Source organism: Ceratotherium simum, chromosome 30 (assembly GCF_057802395.1).
Source record: "Ceratotherium simum simum isolate JZ-2026a chromosome 30, ASM5780239v1, whole genome shotgun sequence".
NCBI lineage: Eukaryota > Metazoa > Chordata > Mammalia > Perissodactyla > Rhinocerotidae > Ceratotherium > Ceratotherium simum.
Window position 1 is genome coordinate 4,595,508 of NC_141929.1, and position 23,519 is coordinate 4,619,026.

The 23,519-nt window shown below is 60.8% G+C and overlaps 1 protein-coding gene across 3 annotated transcripts in view; it reads right to left on the reverse strand.

The window, feature by feature from the left end:
- The window catches only part of GSE1 (Gse1 coiled-coil protein), a 425,963-nt gene that overhangs the window by 26,097 nt on the left and 376,347 nt on the right, over nt 1-23,519 (reverse strand). For all 3 annotated transcript variants that reach the window (XM_014792652.2, XM_087419841.1, XM_087419840.1), the window contains exons 3-4: nt 14,921-15,139; nt 1,601-1,800 (exon numbers count right to left, since the gene is read on the reverse strand). In XM_014792652.2, the coding sequence (XP_014648138.2) occupies nt 1,601-1,800; nt 14,921-15,139 (419 nt within the window). The remainder of the gene's footprint in view (nt 1-1,600; nt 1,801-14,920; nt 15,140-23,519) is intronic.

Here is a 23,519-nt window from a genome sequence, read left to right on the forward strand (position 1 = left end):
GGAGCACAGGGGACAATTCTGGCCGTGGCAGCCGTCACAAGCCAGGGTTGAGCCAGGGACACGACAGGACCAGAAACCGCCTGGAGAGGCAGGGAGCCGCGGCTGAGGGGCCCTGAGGTCAAGGCCGACCACCAGGCGGCTGACAGCGAGGGGCAACACGCCCCTCTGGAGGCAAGAGATTCTGATGAAGACCCTCGTCCTCCCTCAAACCAGGACCGGGGGTGGCTCAGGCTGCTCCAAAGGTGTCTGGCTGGAATCTGCCCGCCAGGCCCTGCCCTGTCCCTCCTGCCCCCAGACTGCACGCAAGGAGGGGAACGAAGCCGAGACAGCAGCTTCCAGGTGGGCACAGGGGGCCCTCGCCAGGTGATGGCCCGGGGGGGTTTTCACCTCCAACGTGACAGACAAGTTAGGGCCGCGGCTGTCTCCAGGGACTCAGGGATCCCCGCTGGGTTCCTTGAGGATTCGCACCCCAGGTGAGGGCCTAAGGGATGCCCCCTCTGTGGACGCCCATCCTCCTAGACCGACAGGTCCCACAGATTAGTGACACAGAGCCCAGGTGTGGAAGAGGCTAGACCATCCAGAATTGGGTCAAGACACGCTGTGATGTTCACAATGACGATATCGCCTAACGATGCAATTCTCAGAATGTCCCCATCGTTAAGTGACACATGACTGTGTTTCCAAGTGGTGACATCCCTCTAGGAACTCAGCAGGAAAATCTTGGAGAGAAGCGTGGCGACAGTGTTCTGAATTAGGAAGGGCCCCTCCAGGCTGGGAGGACCCAGGGCAGGGGGAGTGAGGTAGGTGGTGGCAGACCCTGGCAGTGGCCACACCCAGGGACTCCCAAGCGTGGGGAAGGGCGCTCTCGGCAGGCTTGAAACGCAACATAGAAACATGAAAATGTGACACATGAAAACGTGGGCTGGTGTCTTCCCTCTTTCAGTTCCTTGGTTGAGCAAGGGCGTAATAACAGCTAATGTTTATGGAGCGTCTGCGACATGAAAACACTATTTTAAGCACTTTACATGGGCTTACAGGCTGAAGTGTGCCCACCCCAAAATTCATTATGTTGAAGCCCCAACCCCCAGTACCTCAGAATATGACTGTTTGGAGATGGGGTCTTTAAAGAAGGTAAAACGAGGTCATCAGGGTGACCCTGATCCACTAGGACTGGTGTCCTTATAAGAAGGAGATCAGGACACAGACACGCAGAGGGACGACCATGTGAGGACACGGGCAGAAGACGGCGTCTACACACCAAGGAAAGAGGCCTCAGGAGAAACCAGCCCTGCATCCCCTTGACCTTGGCCTCACGGCCTCCAGAAGTGGGAGGGAATAAACCTCTGTGTGAGCCCGTGGCATTTGGCTGCAGCAACCGGGATCACCAACACCCTCCAGTTTCCTTAATCTGCATGGATCCTCCAGGGAGGCACTGCTGTCACCCCCATTTTGGAGAGAAGGAGACAGAGGCTCAGGAGAGTGAGAGTTGGGGGTTGAGGGCTCTGAACCCTAAAATCCAGTCCTCCCCTGTGGGAGGCCACCATCCTGCACCATGACCTGTGGCTACCCCCAGCTCCACCCACACTCTCCGGGCACTCACCTGCCGGCTCTCACTCCTCCAGACGCCATTGACGGTCTTGGTTGGGGCGATGGTCACCACGGGGGGCGTGCTGGGGACGCTGTGGCCCCCCGGGGGGACGATGATGGGGCCCATGGGCACACGCTTGGGTGTGCTGGCGGGGGAGCTGTGGTTCGTGGCCGGGGAGGAGACAGGGGACGAGTCACTGCTCAGTGAAGACCCTGCGGGAGGAGAACACAGCAGCCTGAGTCAGGGTCACACCACGGCCACACTGCCCCCCACATACTCAGCCAGCCACGGAGTCACAGATGGGCCAGTGTTTGGCTCATGCTCCCCCAAGCCGCCATCGCAGACCCCACCTCCTCTAAGAGCCACGAACAGCACCCAGGGCCCTGTGTCCAGTGCAGACCAAACAGGCAGCCCCCAGATTTTATCATATCATGGCAGAGCTTCAACTGGTGCCAGGCAGAGAGTGGGCGAGGGGCACACGCTCGCCCACAGTGGCACTGTGCATCCAGCTGTCTGACCCCACGGTCACGGCGGGATGCCTGAGCTCGAGCAGCCGTGCACTCCGCTGGCCAGAGGCAGGGCTGGGACCTGAACACTCCTCGTTAGGGACCTGGGGTGCCAGCCTTGGTCTAGGCGGATCTGGCGTGGAGGCCACTGCTGCTAGTCCCAAGTAGCGGCCTGGAGACACCCCATCTCACTCTTGGACTCGAGGGGCAAACGCTGACTGTTTAATTGGGCACCTTCTGTCTCTGAGAGCCCCACTTGGGGCCCCTGCAGCCCTGGGGAGGTGAGGGAACTGGGGTCAGCACAGGCCCCCCTTCCAGAAGGAGAAGTCCATCGACTTCCAGGCCTCCTCCCTGGATTTTGTTCAGAACTCGTCTTGGACCCAGGGATCGAGGGACCGTTGTCTGGTTTCCACACCATTTTAAGTGGCCACACTCAGGTGACCAAATTGAACCCTTGCTTCCAGGGGAGGTGGGGAGAGGGGCGGCCTACGGCTCACGGGGGCTCTCACACGATCCTCACAGTTCCGAGCCATCGCCAAGATGAACTATGTGTGGTGTTCTCCATTCTTTCTGCCCAAGAGGGCCCACCAGCCAAGCGCGGCCTCAGCAGTGTGACCAGGAGGCAGAGCGGCTGGACGCCAAGGCCCCACGGACGCCAGGACAGAGCTTTGCCCTGAGCAAGGTGGCCCTGTCCAGGCCTCTTCAGTGGCTCCTAGACTTATGTACAGCTTGCACAACTGTACAGGGCAGCCTTGTGGGGAGACCCCTGGTTCAGCCAGATCTCCCCCATCCAACCCGCAGGCCGCCCTCTAGAGCAGCCAGCAGCACATTCTACCCAGCGACCCTGCGAACAATGCTGAAGCCAGGCGCCCCCTCACTCCCAACTCCCACCGGTCACTGCCCACCGACCCTGAGGTGTGACCTCCGATTCCCTAGATGGACCTGCCAACCATGGCCCACACCTTAGGAATTCTGCAACCCCCAGTTGGCCAGGTGAACCCCCGAGGCAGCTCTGTGCCCACTAGAGGGGGATAGCTCCAAGCCTCCTGGTCAGACGCTGTCACCACCAGAGGAGGGCCAACGGGATGATGCTCGCCGCCTTCCTTCCCAGTGGGGACAGCCTCCGAGGTTTGGAAACCAGCTGGGTCTGGCCAAGTCGGGGAGACCCACCCAGGAAGCCCTTTCAGGACCACTGTGGGTGCGGGTCTTGGGCCGGAGCAGCCAGCTTGGGCATCCACAGTTCCAGAATGGCTGCCAGGCACTCTGATGAGCTGACGGAAACCCTGGCGTAAGTCGAGGAGGTCATAGCATGCTGAACCCTCAACTGGGTTTGTGCAACTTCGGGAAACTGGCTGCGCCTTCTCAAGCGTCATATCCGCCCACGCCCTGGCCTGGCCACCCAACTCCTGGGGACGCACCGGCAACACAGGGCTGACGTCCCCCAAAGACACGGCGACGGGGTGTCCCGGCAGCCCCTGATGTGGAACCACCCCTGCGCCCACTGGCAGCTGGAAGGACACAGCCATGCGCATGTTCTCAGGGTGTGGGGCCCCATGGCGGGGTCAGAAGCATCCAGAGCCCTCAGCCGCACGTGAGTCTCACAAACACCACTGTGCCAAGAAAGACGCAGAGGCACCACCAGGGTGGGAATCCAGACCGTTCTGCCCATTGGCGGCCAAGACGGGAGGGGCCTCACTCTGTTTCCTGATCTGTGGGCTCACCCTGAAAATCCGGCCCCCTGGACACTTACAGTCTGCGTACTAGTCTGTAGGTATTTAGATCTTGATAAAAAACTCACTTTAAATTTTTGAAAAAAATACTAGGTAAAGGATCTTCTCTCTAAAAAAGGAATTTCCATGGAATCTCTGCTCTTCTTTTTCTTGGTTGTAACAGCTTTATTGAGATACAATTCCCACACCACAGAACTCACCCGTAACAAGTATGTGATTCAACGGTCTTTAGTATGTTCACAGCTGTACAACCATCACCACAGTCAATTCTAGTCTTTTCCCCTCAAAAGAAACCTGTACCCATCAGCAGTCACCCACCCCAGTCCCTGGCAACCACCAATCTGCTTCCTGTCTCCATGGATTTGCCCATTCTAGATGTTTCTTGTAAACAGAATCATACAATACACGGCCTTGTGTGTCTGGTTTCTCACTCAGCATGAAGCCTCACAGCTCATCTATGTGGTAGCAGGTGTCAGGACTTCACTCCTCTTTACGGCTGAGTGCTATTCCCTTGTACGGACAGACCCCATTTTGTTTATCCGTTCATCCATTCATGAACACTTGGGTGTGTCCACCTCTTGGCTATTGTGAATGCTGCTGCCATGTTTTCTCTTTTTTTTTTTTTGAGGAAGATCAGCCCTGAGCTAACATCTGTTGCCAATCTTCCTCTTTTTTCTCCCCAAAGCCCCAGTAGACAGTTGTATATCCTAGTTGTAGGCCCTTCTAGTTCTTCTACGTGGGACGTCACGTCAGCATGGCTTGACGAGCAGTGAGTAGGTCTCCACTCAGGATCCAGACCGGTGAACCCCCGGCCACCAAAGCAGAATGCGAGAACTTAACCGCTGGGCCTCCGGGCCGGCCCCCGTGTCTACCGCTATTATAGCTCACGTCACACTCAGCCTTGGATGCACGGCCGCCCGAGAGGACCTACTGTGCACCCTGTCTGCACCCTGGGTGGCCCCGCCTAAACTCTGCCCGTAGGTAGGAGGAGGGTGGCTCTTCAGGCTCTGGGGTGGAAACCAGAAAGAAAGAAGACTAACAAATCAAGAGTGCCCACCGGCCAAGGCAGAGGCTGCAGTGGCCCAGAAGAAGAGTCGGGGTCAAAAGCCAGGTGGGCTCTGGTCCTCCGGGGACCAGGCAGATGGAGCAGGGAAGTTGGGAGCAGACACTTCAGAGCCCCATCCTGAGCCAGGCCCCAGGCCTCATAAACAGGAGAACCTGCCAGCCCAGGGGGCCACGCCAGCCGACCACTCTCCTCTCTCGACCCTCCACCTCCAGACCACCCTCCTGGCCCGAGCCCCACCAGCGTCATTAGCCGCGTCTCTCTGGATTTGCCTCACTTCCAGTCGCCGGGGGTGAGGGAACAGGAGGGGCACCGAAGAGACAAGAGGGCTCAGGGGGCCAGGTGCTCCTCGATGGAGGGAGGCCACCGACAATTAGCAGCCTAATCCCTGGGGGCGGGCGTCCCTCGCCAGCCGGAGCCTCGAGATCGATCCCCAACCACACACTCGCCAATTAGCAAGCGCCCGTCCCCAGTCTCACGTGGCTGCCGCGGCAGGGCCGTGGTGGCCGTAATTAACTGGTGGTATGCGGCAAGAGTCGGCGAAACGTGTGTGGATTGGAGATGACAAGAGGCAGAGCGCCCAGCGTCACCTCTGTCATCTGACCTCGAGGATTAGCGCCTGAGGCTGCCCGGCACATGTAATTAACAGCTGAGACCCCAAAGTCGCTGTGAGGAGAGCAGGAGTGAGGTCTGAAAATAAAACCGCAATCTCACAGCGGCCCCATCAGCTCTCCTAGACGCGCACTTAACCAGCCACACAAACAATCGCTAAGCACCAACTGGATGCCCTTAACAAGGACCTCTGTGACAGGCTGCAGGACCGCCCCCTGCCCCCCCAGGTACACTGCAGTGTGGAGGGCGAGGCTGAGTCTCGGTGACATCACACAGCCCTCACCCACCCTGGGCCCGACCCTGCACCTCGTCACACCACTGCCCTTGCCCACCCTGGGCCCGACCCTGCACCGGGTCAGGTACCTCACTTGGGGGAGCGACGGAGAGAGCAGAGGAGACGACGGCCATCATCCAATGTGCTTCTCTACGAAAGGGCCCTTGGGACGTTATCCTGAGACATCTGCTCCTGTACCAGGGCTACCCAGAGCTTCGTGGGGCTGGAGGGGCAGCACCCAGGGACAGCTCAGTCACCAGCGGGAGGCAGCCACGACAGACTTGCGACTGGGAAGCGGGGGTCCCTGTCCCAGCTGAGCTTTGTCCTGGCTTTCAACCAGCACAGGCTGTGACCTGCGACCCTTGGCCATGACCACGGGCAGGAGCCCAGAGACCCTGCGTGCGTCTGCTCCCCAGGGCCCTCCGCTCTCTCTCTGAGTCTGCTCTGTCCAGGTCAATCTTGAAGTCCTCTCTGGGCAGACCTGGCGCAGTGAGCATTGTGGGGGGCCACAGGTTACAACTCTGGCCGGTGCTAGACCTTGAAGGTGGGTGTCAACGCTGGCCCTGTGGCCTGGCATGGGCAGCATTCCAGCTGAGGGACACCCTCCCACAAGCCCCGCTTCTCTCCAGCTTGCCCCTCTACCCTCCGCATCCTCATCCATCGTTGTTTCCAACCAGGACATGGGAACCCGGGCCTGGCGGACTCACACCATTTGGACGTGGAAAAGAACCTGGTCATCATCGAGTCTGGCCCCTTCACTTGTGAGGCCCAGAGAGGCTGTGGGACCTTCAAGAAGCCTCCCAGCCAGCAGGCAGTCGAATGGGACTGCCTTGGTAGCAGCTTCGGCCCAGTTTCCTTTCCCTGAAAAGTACCCAATGGAACAAGAATGGGAGACCCCGAACCAAAGTCCAACCGGCCCCTGCGCCTGGGGGGAATCGGAGCGTGTGGGTCACAAGCTGGGGAAACCCTCTGGACTCCCTGTGGGCCGGGCACTTCGGGGACAGCTGGGCACTCAGCACACGCAGGGCTGCCCTCGGCCTGGCTGAAGTCGACGGCACCAATGACCTGCGGGTTCGGCGAGAAAGTGCTGAAAAAGAGCCACGGGAGCTGCCTTGCGCCTGCTTCCCGGTCGGAGGCTCTCCCGACCGGCCTGCCTCCATCCTGCCTCAGTGCAGGACAGAGACCTCGCCCTGCGTCACGGCCCCCAGGGCGCTCCTGCACCCGATTTACCGTCCTGTGACGGTCACTAATCCCAAATCAGCAAAGGCAAGGTGTGGCTCTTCATTACAAAATGCATTTCCAGGGGCCGATTATCTGCTGATGAGCAGGACGGGGACTGGGAGGTGCCGGTGGGCTCCCGTGTCTGGTGGGCAATGCTGCCCCGTTAGGATCCATGAGGAGCCGAGAGGGTGCATCGAGGGAGATGGCATAAGTGGGGTGAGGAGGAAGAGAGGGGAGCCAGAGGCAGCTTTGGGGAGGTGACAGAACAAGTCACCCCCATCAGTACAGCTGGGCAAGGCCTCCCGCTCTGAACATCTCAGGGCCGGGCATCACCCGCTAGTCGACTGCTCTGGTCATCTCCGCCCTGTCCACCTAGCCTCTCTCCTCATCTCCCCCTGTGCCGAGGGCACGCCCAGCCCCCAGCATGCCCGCTGCCCCCTTCCCCAGGCCCCACTCTCCTCCAGCTCCAGCCTCCATTGGCTGCCTGCCTCCAGAATCCCCAGGCCCGGCAGACAGAGGAGAAGGCAGAAGCGCCGAGGCCCCTACCGCGAGCTCACACCTGCGCTTGGAGACAGATGGGGCTGCAGACACCCCCGGGAACGCCGCCCCGCCGAGCCCCGCCAGCCGCACGACTGACACACACATGCGGCGAGCATGCCAGGCAGGATCTCTTCTCCCCTCGTTTGTTTTGCTGTTTTCTTTGAAAGAGGCAGACTTCAGGTGGCAGCAGAGGGGAGCCCAACCCATGCCCAGGCCGGCTGCACGATGGCACCGCTGGCGGGCAGAGTGCCCCCTCCAACCTCAACAGAGGACGCCCCCTGGCCTCTGCGGTACCAGGCGGCTCCTGGGGCTCGACGGCCACCAGACCCGCCTGAAAGCCAGTGACAAGATGAGGCAGGCGGCCAACAAACACCACCGGAGAAAGCCGGGCGGGGGGCCTTTGGTTGGGGCTCCAGACCTGCACAAGGTTAGAAATTCTAGTCCAGCTGCCACAGCAGCCGCCTGCATCAGCCCCTTTGTGTCTGGTCCAAATAAAGCCGGGGTAGTTCGGTCGTTTCTCCCACAGGTGACAAAAATGGTGCTTGTGTTCTCAGTGGATGTCCACTCGGCAAGGCCGTCTGGCCACCCCACAGGGCTCAGGGTGGCAAGGTCACCGCCCGACATGCTCCACTGGGAGGAAGGGACAGGGGGTTCAAACAGGCTTCTGTGGCTTCAGAGCCCACCCTGCTCCCTCTGCCCAGCCCAGCACCCCGGCCACGGAGAAGGCCCCCAGACCGAAGTTGCCCAAGGAGACCCCACCCAGCACAGCCGAGCTCCCAGGCCAGAGCAGACACCAGCCACAGAAATGTGTCCTCGACACAGGCGGGCAAGCTGCAGTGTGACCACAGCCTCGGGGAGATGTGGGCTGGGGGTGCAAACACAAGAGGGACTTGAATTAGGATGGTAGCACAGACCCCAGGTGTCTCACGCGCCTTCCCCCGAGCGCCTGAGGATATGTCAGGGTCCCGCCTGCACCGCGGTGCCCTCTCAGCAGACGGCACTGCGGCCCACGGGAGGCGCCTGCTGCAGTGTGGAGGCGACCAGACTGCCACACAGCTTGTGAGAGCCGCTGCCTGGCAGCAGCCCCGCTTCGTCATGCTCGGGGACGGCGGGGACTCAGGCTGCCAGACGTGCCCTCTGCGGGGGCGGAAAGGAAGGGCCAGGGCCTCCATAGGCCCCCACCAAGGGCAGCCCTAGGCAGGCTAAGCAGCCATCAGACCCCAGCCAGGGCCAGATAGACAGACACAGCACCAACAACAGTGTTTCCCAAGCACATCTACACCCTCACTCCGTCGTTCAACAAGCACCTCCAAACACGTGGATGATTTGGAGAATCCCCGACACTCCCCGGAGGAGGCCAGGGGGCTCAGAGGGGGTCTCGACCTGCCCCAGGACAGTGGAGTCTCAGACTCCTAGGCCAGGGATCATTCAAAGGTCCAAACTGGGGATTCAGATGCCCAAGGGGGCAACAGTCTCTGTTGAGAAGCGATTCTGGCGGGTGAACAGGTAGGGGGCGGAGCCAAGGCTGGAGCTGGCCTAGAAGCCTCCAAGGAGGGAGCCTGAGGGGCTACCCAGGGGGCCATACTTTTGGCAGCTAGAGTAATGGTGAGGAGCTCCAGCAGCCGAGGCAGCAAAGGGGAGGCACTGCCCGCGTGACACCTTGGTTCAAGGTGGGCCCTGGCCTGTCACAGAGGAAAGGTCTCACGGGTGCAACCAGGACCTACTTGGGGTCAGACCCAAACCTGCAGCCTGAGGCTCCTTCCAGAATGTGCTGTGTGGGCCCAGTCACTCCCCAGGCCCCCCTTTCTTCCAAGGAGTAAAAACAGAGACTTGGTGATGGAGAACGGCTGCCCTGGGCCTGGACACACCCCACACGGACGGACAAACAGGAGCAGCTGCTGTAGCAGCCCAATCGGGCTGAGTTCTCTTCCAAAGTCGGGTCCAATTCTGCCGGCCCAAGACCTGGTGCACGGCTGCCGCATCCAGGAGCACACACCCCTCCCCTCCCCACGGCAGCACTCTTCCTGCACGCCCCCTGCTATCAAGGGCCCTTGAGCCCCTGGCTGCGCTGCTGGGGGGTGTGAGGTGGTGGGCACAGAAGGGACGGGGGGGTGAAGCAGAGGATGGTTGGATTAGCAGTGGGATAGGGAAGAGGTGGGGGTGGCAGTGGTTAGGGGTAGGGGACGATGACGTTGGTGGCCCTCCTCATTTGTGCACACAGCCGCTGTGCCTGATGCTGGTGTTTCTCACTGAATCACCAAAATCTATGAGGTAGAGATGTTATCCTCATCCTGAAAAAAGACGGAAGCTCAGAGAGGTAGAGTGCCATGCCCAGGTCACACAGCATGGACGTGAACCAGAATCTAACTCCCCAGCGTCCACCCCGCTGCACACTGCCCTGGAGGGGGTTAAAGGGGCAAGTGGGACCAGGCACCTCTGCTGCACGCACAGTCCCTCCAGGAGCAGCAGGGCACCTCTGCCCCGGCCCTCAGAGACGGACAGCCTGCTCAACGGCAACTGAGCAGGGCAGTTTGGCTGCAAAGAAAAGAACCATCTCGGAGCCTCAGGAAAGATAAAACTCCTCACCTAAGGGCAGGCTTCTCTTCTCTTCTCATCCTTTTTTATTTATTTTTTAAATTTATTTATTTATTTATTTTTTCCCCCAAAGCCCCAGTAGATAGCTGTATGTCACAGCTGCACATCCTTCTAGTTGCTGTATGGGGGACACGGCCTCAGCATGGCTGGAAAAGCGGTGCGTCGGTGTGTGCGCCGGGGATCCAAACCCGGGCCGCCAGCAGCGGAACGTGCGCACTTAACCGCTAAGCCACAGGGCCAGCCCTCTTCTCATCCTTTCCCTCCGGGTAGCCAGACACGTGTGCAGGTCACTTCCTCTGAATTGAGTGTTTAAACTGCACCCTCGAGACACAACGTGAGGAAAGACAGAGCCCTCGAAGCAGAGGGGAGTCCGCAGTCCCGGCTTAAAAGAAGATAGCACTTCACAGCGGGGAGGGGCAGCGGGGGTGGAGAGGGTCAAAGGTGAGCCGGAGACGCGCCCAGGGCCCGGACAGGCACGCCGGGAAAGGCACGTGGGGCCTGGCAGACGGGAGGGCTGGCTTCTCTGTGCCGTCAGCCCTGCCTCTCCCACCACCTCCCTGTGCAGGTCTGGAGGCTGCTCCGGCCCCACCCGGGACCCTCTGCCAGCAGAGACAGGGCTGTTGGGAGTCGGCCACGAGGTCCTGGGTCACCTCAGCCCCCAGAGGCTGAGATGCTAGCACCTCCGGGGGTGTGGGGAGCCCGTGGTCCTGGGGGGCACTCCGCAGAGACAGGAGGCCTCACCCTCACTGAGGGCTGGCTTGCACAGGCCCTGGCTCCCTGTCTACAGGGAGGCGGACGAGGACGCCAGGGAGACACGAGGCCGTGGAGTTGTCAATCTCCCGTCTGCTGCGTATGAGGTGGGACGCCAGCAAGCTCGAGGCTCAGTTTTGTCCACCAGCGAAATGGACAGAACAGAGGCCAGGGCTGTGCTGAGCCCACAGTGGGAGACTGCCCAGTACACAGCAGGTGCTCAATAAATGGTGATGAAGGAGGGGAGAGCCCTGGTTGGGTCCGCCTCCTCACACACCCAGTGTCACATCCAGCCACAGGGTTGTCAAGTCATGAAGAGGAAGCAAATCCTGGCACATTGCGTGTGGAAGGACCTGGAAACACGGGGCTGAGCGTGGGAGGCTCGTCACACGTGCAGTGTGAGCCCAGAGACGGGAGCCGTCCAGGGCAGCAAGCCCGGAGAGACGCGAGCGCGGCCGCAGGGCTGGGGCAGAGGTGGGGATGGCTGCTAAGAGGGACGGGGCTCCTTTCAGGGGTGACGAAAACGCTCTGGAATTAGTGGTCACGGCCACACAACTCTGAATAAGCTAAAAACCACTAGACTGCACGCCTTTAAAAGGACAGTTTTAGGGGCCGGTGGCATAGCGGTTAAGTGTGCGTGCTCCGCTGCTGGCGGCCTGAGTTCGGATCCCGGGCACGCACCGACGCACCACTTGTCAGGCCATGCTGTGGCGGCATCCCATATAAAGTGGAGGAAGATGATCACGGATGTTAGCCCAGGGCCAGTCTCCCTCAGCAAAAAGAGGAGGATTGGCAGATGTGAGCTGAGGGCTGATGTTCCTCACACACACAAAAAAGGGAAATTTTACAGCATGTGAATTAGATCTTAAAAAATTAACAAGTAAAAGTCTAGCCCCCTCTCCCACTGCCAAGCCCCCCTAAGGTCCCCTGTGGCTCTCTGGTCAGGGTGGAAAGGCGGTGAGGGGACCTAGGGCCTGCTGGCTCTCCCCTCATGTCCCTGTTGCCCCAGGCTTCCGGAAGCTGACAGCCCACATCCCCTCCCCCTGCCCTCAGCGGAGAGGCAGAGGTCACAGTCAGCAGGCACAGACTCCCACGTGCTCCCTGCACCATGGTGTGGGTGCCAGGGGCAAGGGGGGCTCCTCCCCAGCCGGGACCACCTGCGCAGGCTTGTCGTCCTGACTCTGGTTCTCCAAAGTCCTCCTGGAAAGGCCTAAGCAGCAGCAGCGAGAGGCACAGAGCAATCCTCACCAGCTGTGTGACCTCAGGCTCACAACTTGACCTCTGAGCCTCAGCTTCTCCACCTGTACAATGGGCCAACTCTGGGCTGCCAGCCAATTCTACAGACTGGAGAGACAGCAAGGTCAGAGCTGGGGTCACTTGGTGAGAAAAATGGGGACCAGGCATGGGGTGTGGCCCAGAGAATGCTCCAAAGAGTAACTGAGAAGTTCCTCGTTTCTCAAAACAAGGCCCGACCGGGGCTGACCAGATGGCAAATTGAAAACTCAGCCCATTGCTGGGGCTTTCAACTCTCAGGCTTTGCTCGTGGTCTCCAGAGCCAGAAGTGAGGTCACGGGGACCCACGCACACACAGAGCAGAACCCGAGTGTCAGGGTGTCACAGGGTCCAAACACTGCTCCAGGGTCCACGGACGCTGAGCCCCCCAAACCTTGGCTGTTCGTCAGAAGGACGGGGACAACCTCAGGGCAGCCAGCGGCCAACACCAGGCTCAGCCGACAGCAGGCGCTTGGGCCAGCCTGGCTCGCCTGCTCTCCTCTCTCTCTCCCCGTCTCTTGACCCTTTGCTGCAAAGTTCCCTGGCACCCCTCCCAGGGTGTCATGCAGAACACCCAGGTCATAGCATGGGGGGCGGGGGCAGGGCCCCGAGGCCACCGACCCTGGCCCCTGCCAGGAGCACACTTTGTTCCAGGCCATAGGGCCCGGGAGCCTCTGGCACGCTAGCTGCCCACTGGCCCATCATTCAAGGCAGACGCTGGGGCCCGCCTGGGGCAGCAGGGAGGAGACAAAAGGCCATCAGGGAGGCTCCTGCTCCAACCCCACAGCCCTCGAGGGGGCCCATGTTTGCAGACCTCTCCGTCTGCAGACCTCTCCACTGCCTCCTCGGCAAGGAAAGAAACGCCTTCCACTGCCACGTCCTCGCAGAGGTGGGGTGTCACCCCAGGACTCGAGCCCAGCTGCCCAGGAGTGGACAAAGCTGCTAGATAAAGCCCTGACACTTGGGGATGACTCAGCCCAGACGGAACCAGCGTCCTCCCACATGCTGAGAGCTGCCTTTGAAAGCTGCGCCAGCCTTGTTTGCCTGCCTTCTGGAACGCTGAGAGAGAGGACAGCCAAAGCAGGGAGCTGCCAGGCAGATTCTGCACCATGGGTTCTTGTTGCCTCTGAGGAGACCCAAGGCCCTGCTCCACTCAGGTGTCCGCTCTGGGCACCCCCAGGGTGCTCTGCAGCCAGCCCAGGTGTCGGGTCTGGGGCCTCGGGGGGCCCAGGCAGGGAGCTCACTGCCTCCACGGGCCGTCTGTCTCCAGCCTCGTGGCATGCTGCGGCCCCCAACAGCACGGCCTCCTGACATCAGTGGGGTCCTGCAGCCTGGCTTGCTCAGACACAGTGGGCATGGAGGCGAGGACAGGCGTGCGGACAGGGACAGGAAGGTTTGCCCAGGTGATCAGAGCAGCTTGTGGCAGGTGGACACCGGAGGTGAGGGCATACCCAAGTGATGCTGAAACCAGGCCCCAGCGGTCTGCCCTGCAGGACCAACGCCCGCCCTGCCCGTCAACTCCAGCCTCATGCTCCTCACACCTCCGCCCCCGCCAATGACCAGGCACTGCAGAGGGCCTGGGAAGAGGCGAGATTCAGAAACTGGAAGACCCCCAAGCCCACCCCGGTCAGAGCAAATGTCCATTCTGCTGAGCTATAGGCCCTAGAGTCCAGAAAAGACACACTGCACACACTTCTCTAGGTGCCCCAGGGGCCCTGGAACCCAGGACACCAAGCCTTGGGCCTTTGGGGCAAAGTAGATGTCAGGCAGAGGCGGGGTACCCACTTCCTCTGCCCGTGAGGTCAGCCCCCTACCTCTGAGCAGCAAGTCCAGAGGGGGCAGAGAGGCCTGTGCCAGGTATCCCAGCAGCGCAGGCTGCAAATGGCCCCTACCCCTACTCTTCCGACCAGCAGCCTTGACCAGGACTAACACAGGCAGCTGGACAGTCATCCGAGAAGGGCCCGAAGCCAGAGCCGCAGTGAGCCCCATGGTACAAACAGGAAGACCAAAGCTCAGAGAGGATCAGTGTCTGCCCAAAGTCACACAGCACATCACTGCCCAAGCAACAGCAGGAGCCAGGGCTCCAGACCTCTGGGGACACCTGCCCATGCCACCACGCCATCCCTGCCTTGGGGAGTCAAGCAGTGGTGGGCAAGCTGTCCCAGAGACACCCCCTCTAGGACCAAGAGAGTTTCCCAAGACTGTGTTCCCTGCCACGTCTGGAAGGGATATCAAAGCCTGGAACTACTTACTGGTCTACCCTGGGGAACAGGCTCCCTGGGAGCAGGCCGGGGGCTCCGGGGAGAGGTATCGGGGCACAGCACCCCCTCTGAAACGACTCAGGGCTCCCGTGGCCCAGCACGTCCACTCTCCTCAACCAGGGCCACCAGGTACACATCCCCACCACCGGCTGCCCCACAGTGGCTCCTGGAGCCAAGGAAGGACAGAGGCGGGGGAGAGAGCGGGAAGCCCAGAGGCAAGCAGGGGAGCCGGGGCTGGGGGGGGACTCGCACGCAGACAGCGGGGCTCCGGGAGGGCCTGCAGCTCAGCCAGCCACCCCCACCAGCCCCACCAGCATGAGGCAGACAAGCACGGGGAGTGCGTGCGGGCGCGGGACCCCCCGCACAGCCCTCCAAGCACAGTCCTGCTCTCGGGGACAGCTGGCCCCTTAGGGCTGCACCTGCCCCTCTCGGGGCCGGGCGAGGTCTGAGCGGGAAGGCAGGGGCATCTGGCCCCCTCGGGCCGCAGCCTGGCGGGCGCACCTCTTACCTCTGGGCTCCTCCGCCTGTTTGGCGAGCTTGCGCAGCGCGGCGGCAAAGCTGGAGGACGGCGCGGCCTGGGCTGACAGCGCGCTGCTGGTGGCGGGGCTGCCGCTGGGCACCAGGGCGCCATTGAGCGGCGAGGGGGTGAGGGGGTTGACGGTGGCGGTGGTCCTGGTCACGGTGGAAAGCATCCCTAGTGAAGGGGACTTGGGCTCATGGCTCATGCCTGAAACAGGAAAAGAAGAACTCGAGTCACCTAGAGAGCAGGAGGCCCAGCACCGGGCGGGGCGGGCGGGGCCGGTGGGCCCTGCGCCAGCGGCAGCATGCAGGGGAGGGGCGGGAGAGACCCGGGAGCTCAGGAGGACAGGCGAAGCAGGACAGAGCCAGTGCCGCAGAGAGCGGGCCACGCCCCCATCGGTCCCAGGGGCACCCCGAGCCCCTCAGGCTGGCCCTTGGCCCCGTAATTACAGAACCAGGCGTGCCCAGGACCCCAGTGATCCCAGATACCCAACAGCTCAGCCTATAGCCTCTCCAGGGCAGCACGGGTGCGGGAGGATCCGGAAGCATCCCCGAACAGCTGCGGGGGAGAGACTGAGGCAGGGGCACGGGGCCAGCATTCTCAGAACAGAGAAAAATGCCAGCAGAAAGGAAGAAGGTTGCACTAATGGAGATCACAAAGCACTCCCAGCAGCAGCTCTGGGTTCACACACTCGTTCCCGCCAGGCCGCCATCACCGCACCGGTGAGGCCTGCACTACTCCCGCCCCCATCTCAGAGAAAAGCAAACTGAGGCTCATACAGCAGCACAGACCCAGGGTCTGAGCCCAGGCAGGCCAGCCCAGAGCCCTCACCTGCTGCCACTGCGCCCGCCCTGATCCCAGAGCCACCCAGGGACACCGGCGGGTCTCCACCCGAGAAGGTGCCTCGGAGAATGGGCTGCGTCAGCAGTTGAAGGAGAGGTAGGCCTGCTGTGCGGCCCCTTGCTGGGCGCCCACCCTGCCCGGAGAGGTAGGCATGGAGCTGCAGAGCCAAACTGCCGGCAGCAGGGACCCCCCTTCCCGCAGGGGGCCAGCTTCAGGCTGCACTGGCAGAGGAGCTGCTGCCCGCCAGGAGTGACATCAGATGCCACAGGGGGAGGACACAGCCACCTTCCCACGTGCCCCCAGCCTTTCAAGTCCCATCCAAGTGTTAATGAGGAGACAACCTTCCCCCATCCCGCGGGCCCGGTCAATACAGGCCGGGCGGTGCCATAAATAAGTTTTCCATTAACATCTCCTGCTCTCTCGGGGCCACCCGCCTGGCCCGGGGCCCACTGGCACATCAGGGGTGAACCCGAAGGGAGTAAATCAGGCCGATGGCCTTGAGCTGGCAGGGGCAACGCATGAGGAGGAGCTGGTACACCTCCAAACCCTAGACGGGATCTGTGAATGGGGGCTCTGGGGCTCCCGGGGGGAGGAGAACACCCAAGAAGACAACGGGGCAGGACCATCGCTTTCCAGGGGGTTGGGGCGAGGGCCCACCTCACCTCTGTGGGATGTTGCACCAGTCCAAACGAGCCTCACTGGAGACTTCCATGTCTGTCCTTGTGAGCCGGCAGGCTCAGACCCGGCCAGGCCCTCGAGACCTGCCCCGCCCACCTGCTGCCCCCAGAACTAGCCGGAAGAGGCCGCAGGCCCCGAGTGCAGGCCCCAAACCCTGAGTCACTGGCAGCCAGGCTGCTCTCTCGCCGGAGGGGAAAGCCATCTTGGGGCGCACGGGCTGAGGTGCTGGTGGTAGGGGATGAGTGGCCACCGGAGGGCTGGGGGCTGGGGCAAAAAAGACAACGTCGAGGCAGGCGTGAGCTCAAGGGGACACCCTTCTCCTGGGCAAGGGCTTGTACCTTGGCAACAAAGCGCCCCCACCAGCAGGCGGCCTCCCAGCTGCCGGGCGGGTCACGTGGGCGCCAGCACCCGCAGCAGCAGTCACACCAGGCGGGCAAGGTCACGCCACTCCGAGGCTGACCCCGGCGCGTCCTCCTCTTTCTGGAAGACGAGGGGGCCACATGCCCACAGCCACCATGAGCCCAGCAGAGAAACCCAAGAACCCAGGGACTCGGGGTCCCCGCCTCAGCAGCGGGACTGCCAGGAACGCAGATTCCTAACGAGTCCTTTCTCAGGCAACCCGGCCCCCTCAGGCCACTCAAGGACCACTGAGTATGGTGGACACTATGCTCCAGAAGCTCAGCCCTGGTTCACCCCCAGCCCCAGGCTGCCATCAGCACCCTCCCCTCCTCCCATGGAGGGTGTGCACAGAGGACAAGAGGTGTGGCCAAGGCCAAGGAGCGAGGAGGAAGTGGGGGGCCTGGAGGCCAACGCTTAGCACCGACACCGACTGACTTTGCTGCCAGGCACCTGGGGCTTGAATCTGGCTCTGTGGCCTCTAGCTGTGTGACCTTGGGCAAGCTACTCTGCCTCTCTGGGCCTTAGCCTCCTCATCTGCAAAATGGAGATAAAGACAGTCTACCTCATGAGGTTAATCCTGGGAGGATTCAAGGAGCTAATATATGTGAGGGGCTTCAGAGCATGCCTGGCATATACCGGGGTCACTATTATGATTATATAGATGGTCAGCTGACAGGGGCAGACACCAGGTCCAGAAGGGTGAAGAGCCTGGCCAAGGCCGCAGAGGTCAGGCTCAGCAAGCCGGGACCCAAGCTCCCGGATTTGTGCCGCCTGCCCCCAGGGGGACCAGAGCTGAGAGGGGAAGAGGCGACGGGGCGTCACAAGTCTTGAGGTGGGCACCACCCTACCCTGCCCGAGAGCCCTCCCTGCCGCTGTCCCTTCCCACGACCAGGCCTGGGAGCCGCAGAGCCCAGCCCTCCAAGTCCCTGAGCAGGCAGCAGCTGGTGAAAGGTGACACACAGGACACCCTGGGGATGGCGGGGACCGGGGCTCTCGTTTTGCTGTCCACAGGAGACACCTAGGAACGTGACCCCGCACAGGAGCTGATGCGGGGGGTCCAGAAGTCCTTCAGGCCCTGCTCGGGACCCAAGCACCCTCGGCACCCACACTCGGCGGGTGGATGGTTTCCGGGGAGGCGTCTAGAGATGCTTCGAGGTGTAAGATGACCCGCCCTTGTGGGGACCTGGCCCGGGGCACAAAAGGCACCAGGTCCCAGTGGTCCCGACCAGGTGCTTAGAGTAACAGTCCACTACCAGGGGCTGCCCCGGGCAGACTTGTGAGGAGGGGCCCCCAACCCAGGGAAACAAAGACCCTCCCCAGGGGACACCTGAGCAGTCCTCAGGGATCATACAGATTATTGGGTCACCTCTCAACACAGCCTCACAAAGGTCCCAGAAGAGGACGCAGTGGCAGAGCCACACCTACCACCCCACCCTGTTCCCGCCCCCCATGGCCTCAGCCGATCCTGGGAGGCCGGCAGAGCCCAGGTGGGGAAACTGAGGCCAGGAGCTGTTCAAAGCATGGTCAAGGGCCACACAGTTAAGCAACACGTGTAGGACCAGAACCCTATTTCCTGGGCCCAGATACAGCATTCTCACCACTCATCACCCCACCTGCCCAGCCCAAGGCCTCACCCTGATGCCCTACCAAAACGTGTAGACACGCACAGAACTAAAATCTGACTGTAGCAGTTTAAAAATATGTCCATGAAGTCTTTGTCACTCATCCCTTCAAGAGGTGGAGATGTTCTCTTCTCCCGAATGAGGGCCGGACTTATTGACTCGCTTCCACCGAACAGAATACAGCACAAGTGATGGTGCGTGACTCCAGGGCGGGGTCGTCAGACACCACAGCCACCTCCTTGCGCTCCCTCAGATCACTTGAGCTGAGGGCAGTCAGCTGCCATGCTGTGAGGATGCTCAGGCAGCTGATGGAGAATCCCATGTTTCAGGGAACTGAGGCCTCCAGCCAACAGCCATGCGAACCACCCTCTTGGCAGCTGCTCCTCCAGCCCCAGTCGAGCCTTCAAATGAGACAGCAGCCCCGGGCAGCAGCTCGATTACATCAGAGATTATGAGCCAGAACCGCCCAGCTGAGGCACTCCTGAATCCTGGAATATTTGTTAAGTTTGGGATAGTTTGTATGCAGCATTAGATAACTGATAGAGCGAGGGCTACGTGCTCTATCGATCGAGGTCCACTCTCTGATTCTTTCTTTCTTCTTGGAGACCGAGAAGTTCAACCATCTGCAAATACTCTGTGCCTTTATCCACTGAGTCTGCAAAATGGGCCCCTCTGATGCCATCAGAGATTATTAACCACCCCCCTACTTCCCACATTCCTTAGCAAACTGGCCACCACTCTTTGAATCCCAACAACTCTACAAGAAAGGCTCTGTTACTGTACTTGTTTTGCAGACAGGAGAGGCCAGGCTTGGATCCAAAGGCCAACAGATGGTCAACAGCAGGGCCGGGATTACTTGAACACAGCACCTGTGTCCATCTACATAAGGCTGGTCAGGGCACAGACCCAGAGCCATTCCAGGGCTGTGGGGATGGGGGCTAGCTCTGCCCAGCCCCGCAGCCCACACCACTCGCTGCCTCCGGAGACAGAGGGAAGAAGGGAGGGACAGGGAAGTGAGGCAGGCGATGCTGTCGCTGCAACTCCCACTGATTGGTCCTTGAGGCCCGGGAACAGATGCGAGGTCACTGCCCAGTGGCCGTGTGACAGGCTGGCCAGCTGGTGACCCGGGCAGACATGCTGTGACTGCCAGCTGCCAGCGCTGGGCAGGATGTACAGAGGTGTTGGGATAGGCAGGCAGCAGCCACAGGGCAAACCCCAGGCCAGCCCCAAAAATGTCACATGCCCCTTAAGGCTGCCGGTGGCTGTCTTTGGGTGGTGGAGAGAGAAGGAATTCTCTCATCTGTATCTTTTTTACCTCTCTATGTTCCTATTTTCATGTAGTGAACCAGGTTTTTTTTTTTTTTTTTTTTTTAAAAAGGTGTGCCAAAGAGATGAAGACTCGCCTGCATGAGTTGGCACTGCCAACAGAAGCATGGGGGCGTCCCCCAGACCAGGGCCTCCGCCAGCCAGGTGCAGGACCCAAGGGAACTGGGGTGCCCCTGCTCAAACCCTAACCCTCACCCAAAGCCCGAAACCCCTCCCCTGGTGACCAGGGTCCCAGTGGGCGGGCCCACCCTCTGCCTCCTCCCTTCCTCCCTCCTTGGGTCAGCCACCACCTGAACATCACTATCACACTCCCACTGGCATCCAGTGACCCCCCACTCCACAGAGCCTGCCCTCTCCCGTCCCCAAAGCCTGGCACCTGCTCCCCAGGGCCCGCCAGCAGCCTGCAGCCCCACGTATAGCCCCCTGGGTTCCTCAGGGTCCCCCAAAGCCAGTGTCCCTGCCATGGTGTCAGCCGTGGGCTCCAGAGCAGCTCTGAGCTGGGAAAGCTGCTCTGCTGATGTCAGGTCACTTAAAATAGAATTCCAAATGAGCAGCTTCATTAGAAGTCTAAAATTAGCAACCTCCTCAGCACGTGTGCTTCAGGAGGGGCGGGCCCTGGGAAGCAGAGGCGAGGGGGCACCAGGACCACTGGCAGCCCCAGTGGCAGCTCCCTCGCACCTAGGACGTGGAAGGACACAAAGCCAAACTCAGGGACCCCAGAGACCCTGTAAAGGATGACCCTGGACCTGCTGCAGATTGACATGGCCTCACCGCCCACCTTGCCCCTCAGTCACAGGCTGGGGTCACATCAGGGCCCGCTCGCTGCTCTGTTCCCCACCTGCCCCAGCAGGTGGACCCAGGCCTCCCATAGCATTCTCTGGCTGAGGCCATGGCAGGTGCCACCTTGACTGTGGAGGCCCCACGGACGGGTGGAGGGGAGAGTGGGCCTCAGGGCAGCCCCCGCACCCTCAGGAGGCCCCGGGGGAGACGGGTGCCTACTCCCCTGCCCTCATTAGAGAGGTATTTATTAACTTCTGCGCTCCTGGCCATTGACAGAATTCTTGTCTACATTATCAGCTCATGTAAATTCATTACCCTAACAGCTGGGAATAAGCTCGCAGCGTGAAGGCCAATGATGGATGAGGGCTGGGGGCCGGGGCGGGGTGGGGGGGGCAGGGCTGGGGCTCCCTCTCCGCACTGCACAAGCTCTCCTGACATGTGCGCCACAGCAGGAGCACGAGCCAGGTTGTGCAGCCGCCTGGCATTCTCGTTTTTTTTGTTTTCTTTTTTGTGTGTGTGTGAGGAAGATCGGCCCTGAGCTAACATCTGCCAATCCTCCTCTTTTTGCTGAGGAAGACTGGCCCTGGGCTAACATCCATGCCCATGTTCCTCCACTTTATATGGGACGCCGCCACAGCATGGCCTGACAAGCGGTGCGACGGTGCATGCCCGGGATCCGAACCAGCAAACCCTGGCCACCGCAGCGGAGCGCAAGCACTTAACCACTTGCGCCACCGGGCCAGCCCCAGCCTTTCCGTTTGTATCACATGCTGCTGTCCTCTGGACGGGCACCTCCTGACACCCTCAGCTGCCTTTCTCCCCAGGAGAAAAGAGCCACAGCCCGACCCCCAGAGGCGAGATCCAACAGCTCCTGGGCACCCTCAAGCCCTGGGGCCAGGACTCCTCTGAGCCTCAGCTTTCTGCCCCCAGACTGTTCCAGGGCTGGCCCAGTAGAGCCCAGAGCCGGTTATGAGGCCAGAGGCTGAGGGCAAGAGGAGAGGAAAAGCCACCAGGCTAACAGCACCCACAAAATAAGTGGGCCCCACCATTCCAAGGATGGTGACGGTCTGGAGAAGCAAAGATTGCCCTGTCCCAGAACCGTCAGTGGGGGGGGGGGGGGGGGGGTTCACCTCTCCCACTCCTTCTACTCAAGTATGGTGTCTTCAATCAATAGTTCCCTCTCTTCTCCACCTAGCTTTCTAATATGGCCAGAAGCAACACAAAGCTTGAAAGAAAGAAAGAAAAAAGGCAAGGAAGAAAAACCCAAGGGCAGAGGGGCGAGCCTGGCTGGCTACCAGCTGATGTTTTCCAGAAACCCACCTTGTCCTTGGTTCTTCAAAACAGACCCTGATGGGGGGGCCTTCCGTCCAAACGCTCCCAACAGCCGGGTTTAAGGGGGGGGAAGCCCCTACCACTCCACTGAATCTGCTCCCTGGTCCTGCTCCCTCCGCTGCGTGTCGGTGGAGGGGCTTATTAATCAGCACGCCGCGGCCACCCTCCAGCCTCCCGCGGATCCCGTAATTACCGCTTCCTTTCATCCCTGCTCTTCCGCGGCACCAGACCTCAGGCCTGCTCCCTCCGTGCTCTGTAATTACAAGCTAATAGCTGAGATGAATTTTCTGCTGGCTCCCGGTTCAAGCACCAATCCGCCCCTTCCCCCGACAGCCCCCCCGGGGGTAATTACACCCAGCGCGGCTGGGGCCAGCAGGGCTGCACTTGCAGGCCCCGCGTGCGCAAGCTGGACTCAGCTTCTCTAATCACCCCTCTTGGTAATTTTTCATTACCACAGAAAGAAATGTTTGTGAACAAATAAAGGGCGTCCCCTGACTCCGGGGCCCTGCACCTCCGTGACCCCTGCTCCCCCAAAGGGGCGATGTCTCTGCAACCCTAACAAGGCTGGGTCAGCCGCTGCAGAGACCTGGGCGGGCGGCATGGGGCGCCACGTGACCCCGGGAGCTGAGCCACTTCATAATAAATTCATTATTATATTTGCCTTTGGCGTGTTCTCAGCTCACTCGCACGCAGTTCTTCCCGGGACGGGAGGATGGGAGTCAGGAGGGTGGTCTTCTCGCTCCCGGCTACACGGGGAGGGCCTGCTGAGGCCTTAATGTTCTTTTTCATCTAAGGAGACCCCTCAGGTTGTAGGTTTCTAAGGGGACTGGAGTCTTCTTCTTGCCCTCAGTTCCCAAACTGGAGGTTCTCCCCAAGGCTAAGGCCCCAGTAGCTGGAGGTTGGGCCAAAGCCATTGCTAATTGCTGGAGCAGGGACGGCCCTAGCAGATGGCCTGGATCCTGACCTGGAACCAGAGGGCAGGGGCAGAGAGCATGGGGCGGGGGAAAAGGGGTGGGGTGGGTGGGAAGCCAGCCTGTGCGCCCACAGGAGACCCTGGCCCAAGAGTAAAAGGAATAACAAGGCGGCTCATTTTCTTAAAAGACTGCCATCCTCCCCTTGCAGACCGTCACTCAGCAGCGTTTATTAAGTCCCTACAGACGCTGAAGGCAGGAGCTCATGAGCTGCAGAAAGTGTCTGTCAGAACCCCAATCAAGGAGAACCGGAGCCCACTCCCAAGAGCTGGCACCACAGGGTGAGCTGTTTGCAGAGCTCATCTCCGGTGACTGCAGCCACTGTGAGTGGGTCGGGTTCAATGTGGGCTGCATGGTGCCCCTGCCCCTGCAGTGAATGGGGGGTGGGGGGCAACATTTAGGGCTCTCTCAGTCTTGCCCACCCACTGCCGTGTTAGTAACGGGGGATGGGGGCTGTCAGGAGGCCATAACTGGGTTCTAGGGCAAAGGCGACGAAGAAGAGCATTCAGGAGACCCCTACACTCGTGAGCACATTACCAGGGCCCGAGAGGTGGGGGGGGAGGGGGCAGGGCAGGGCCGATGGGGCTGGGGCTGAGGCTGGTTCCCGGGGTGGGGCATCCCAGGGGAAGCCACAGA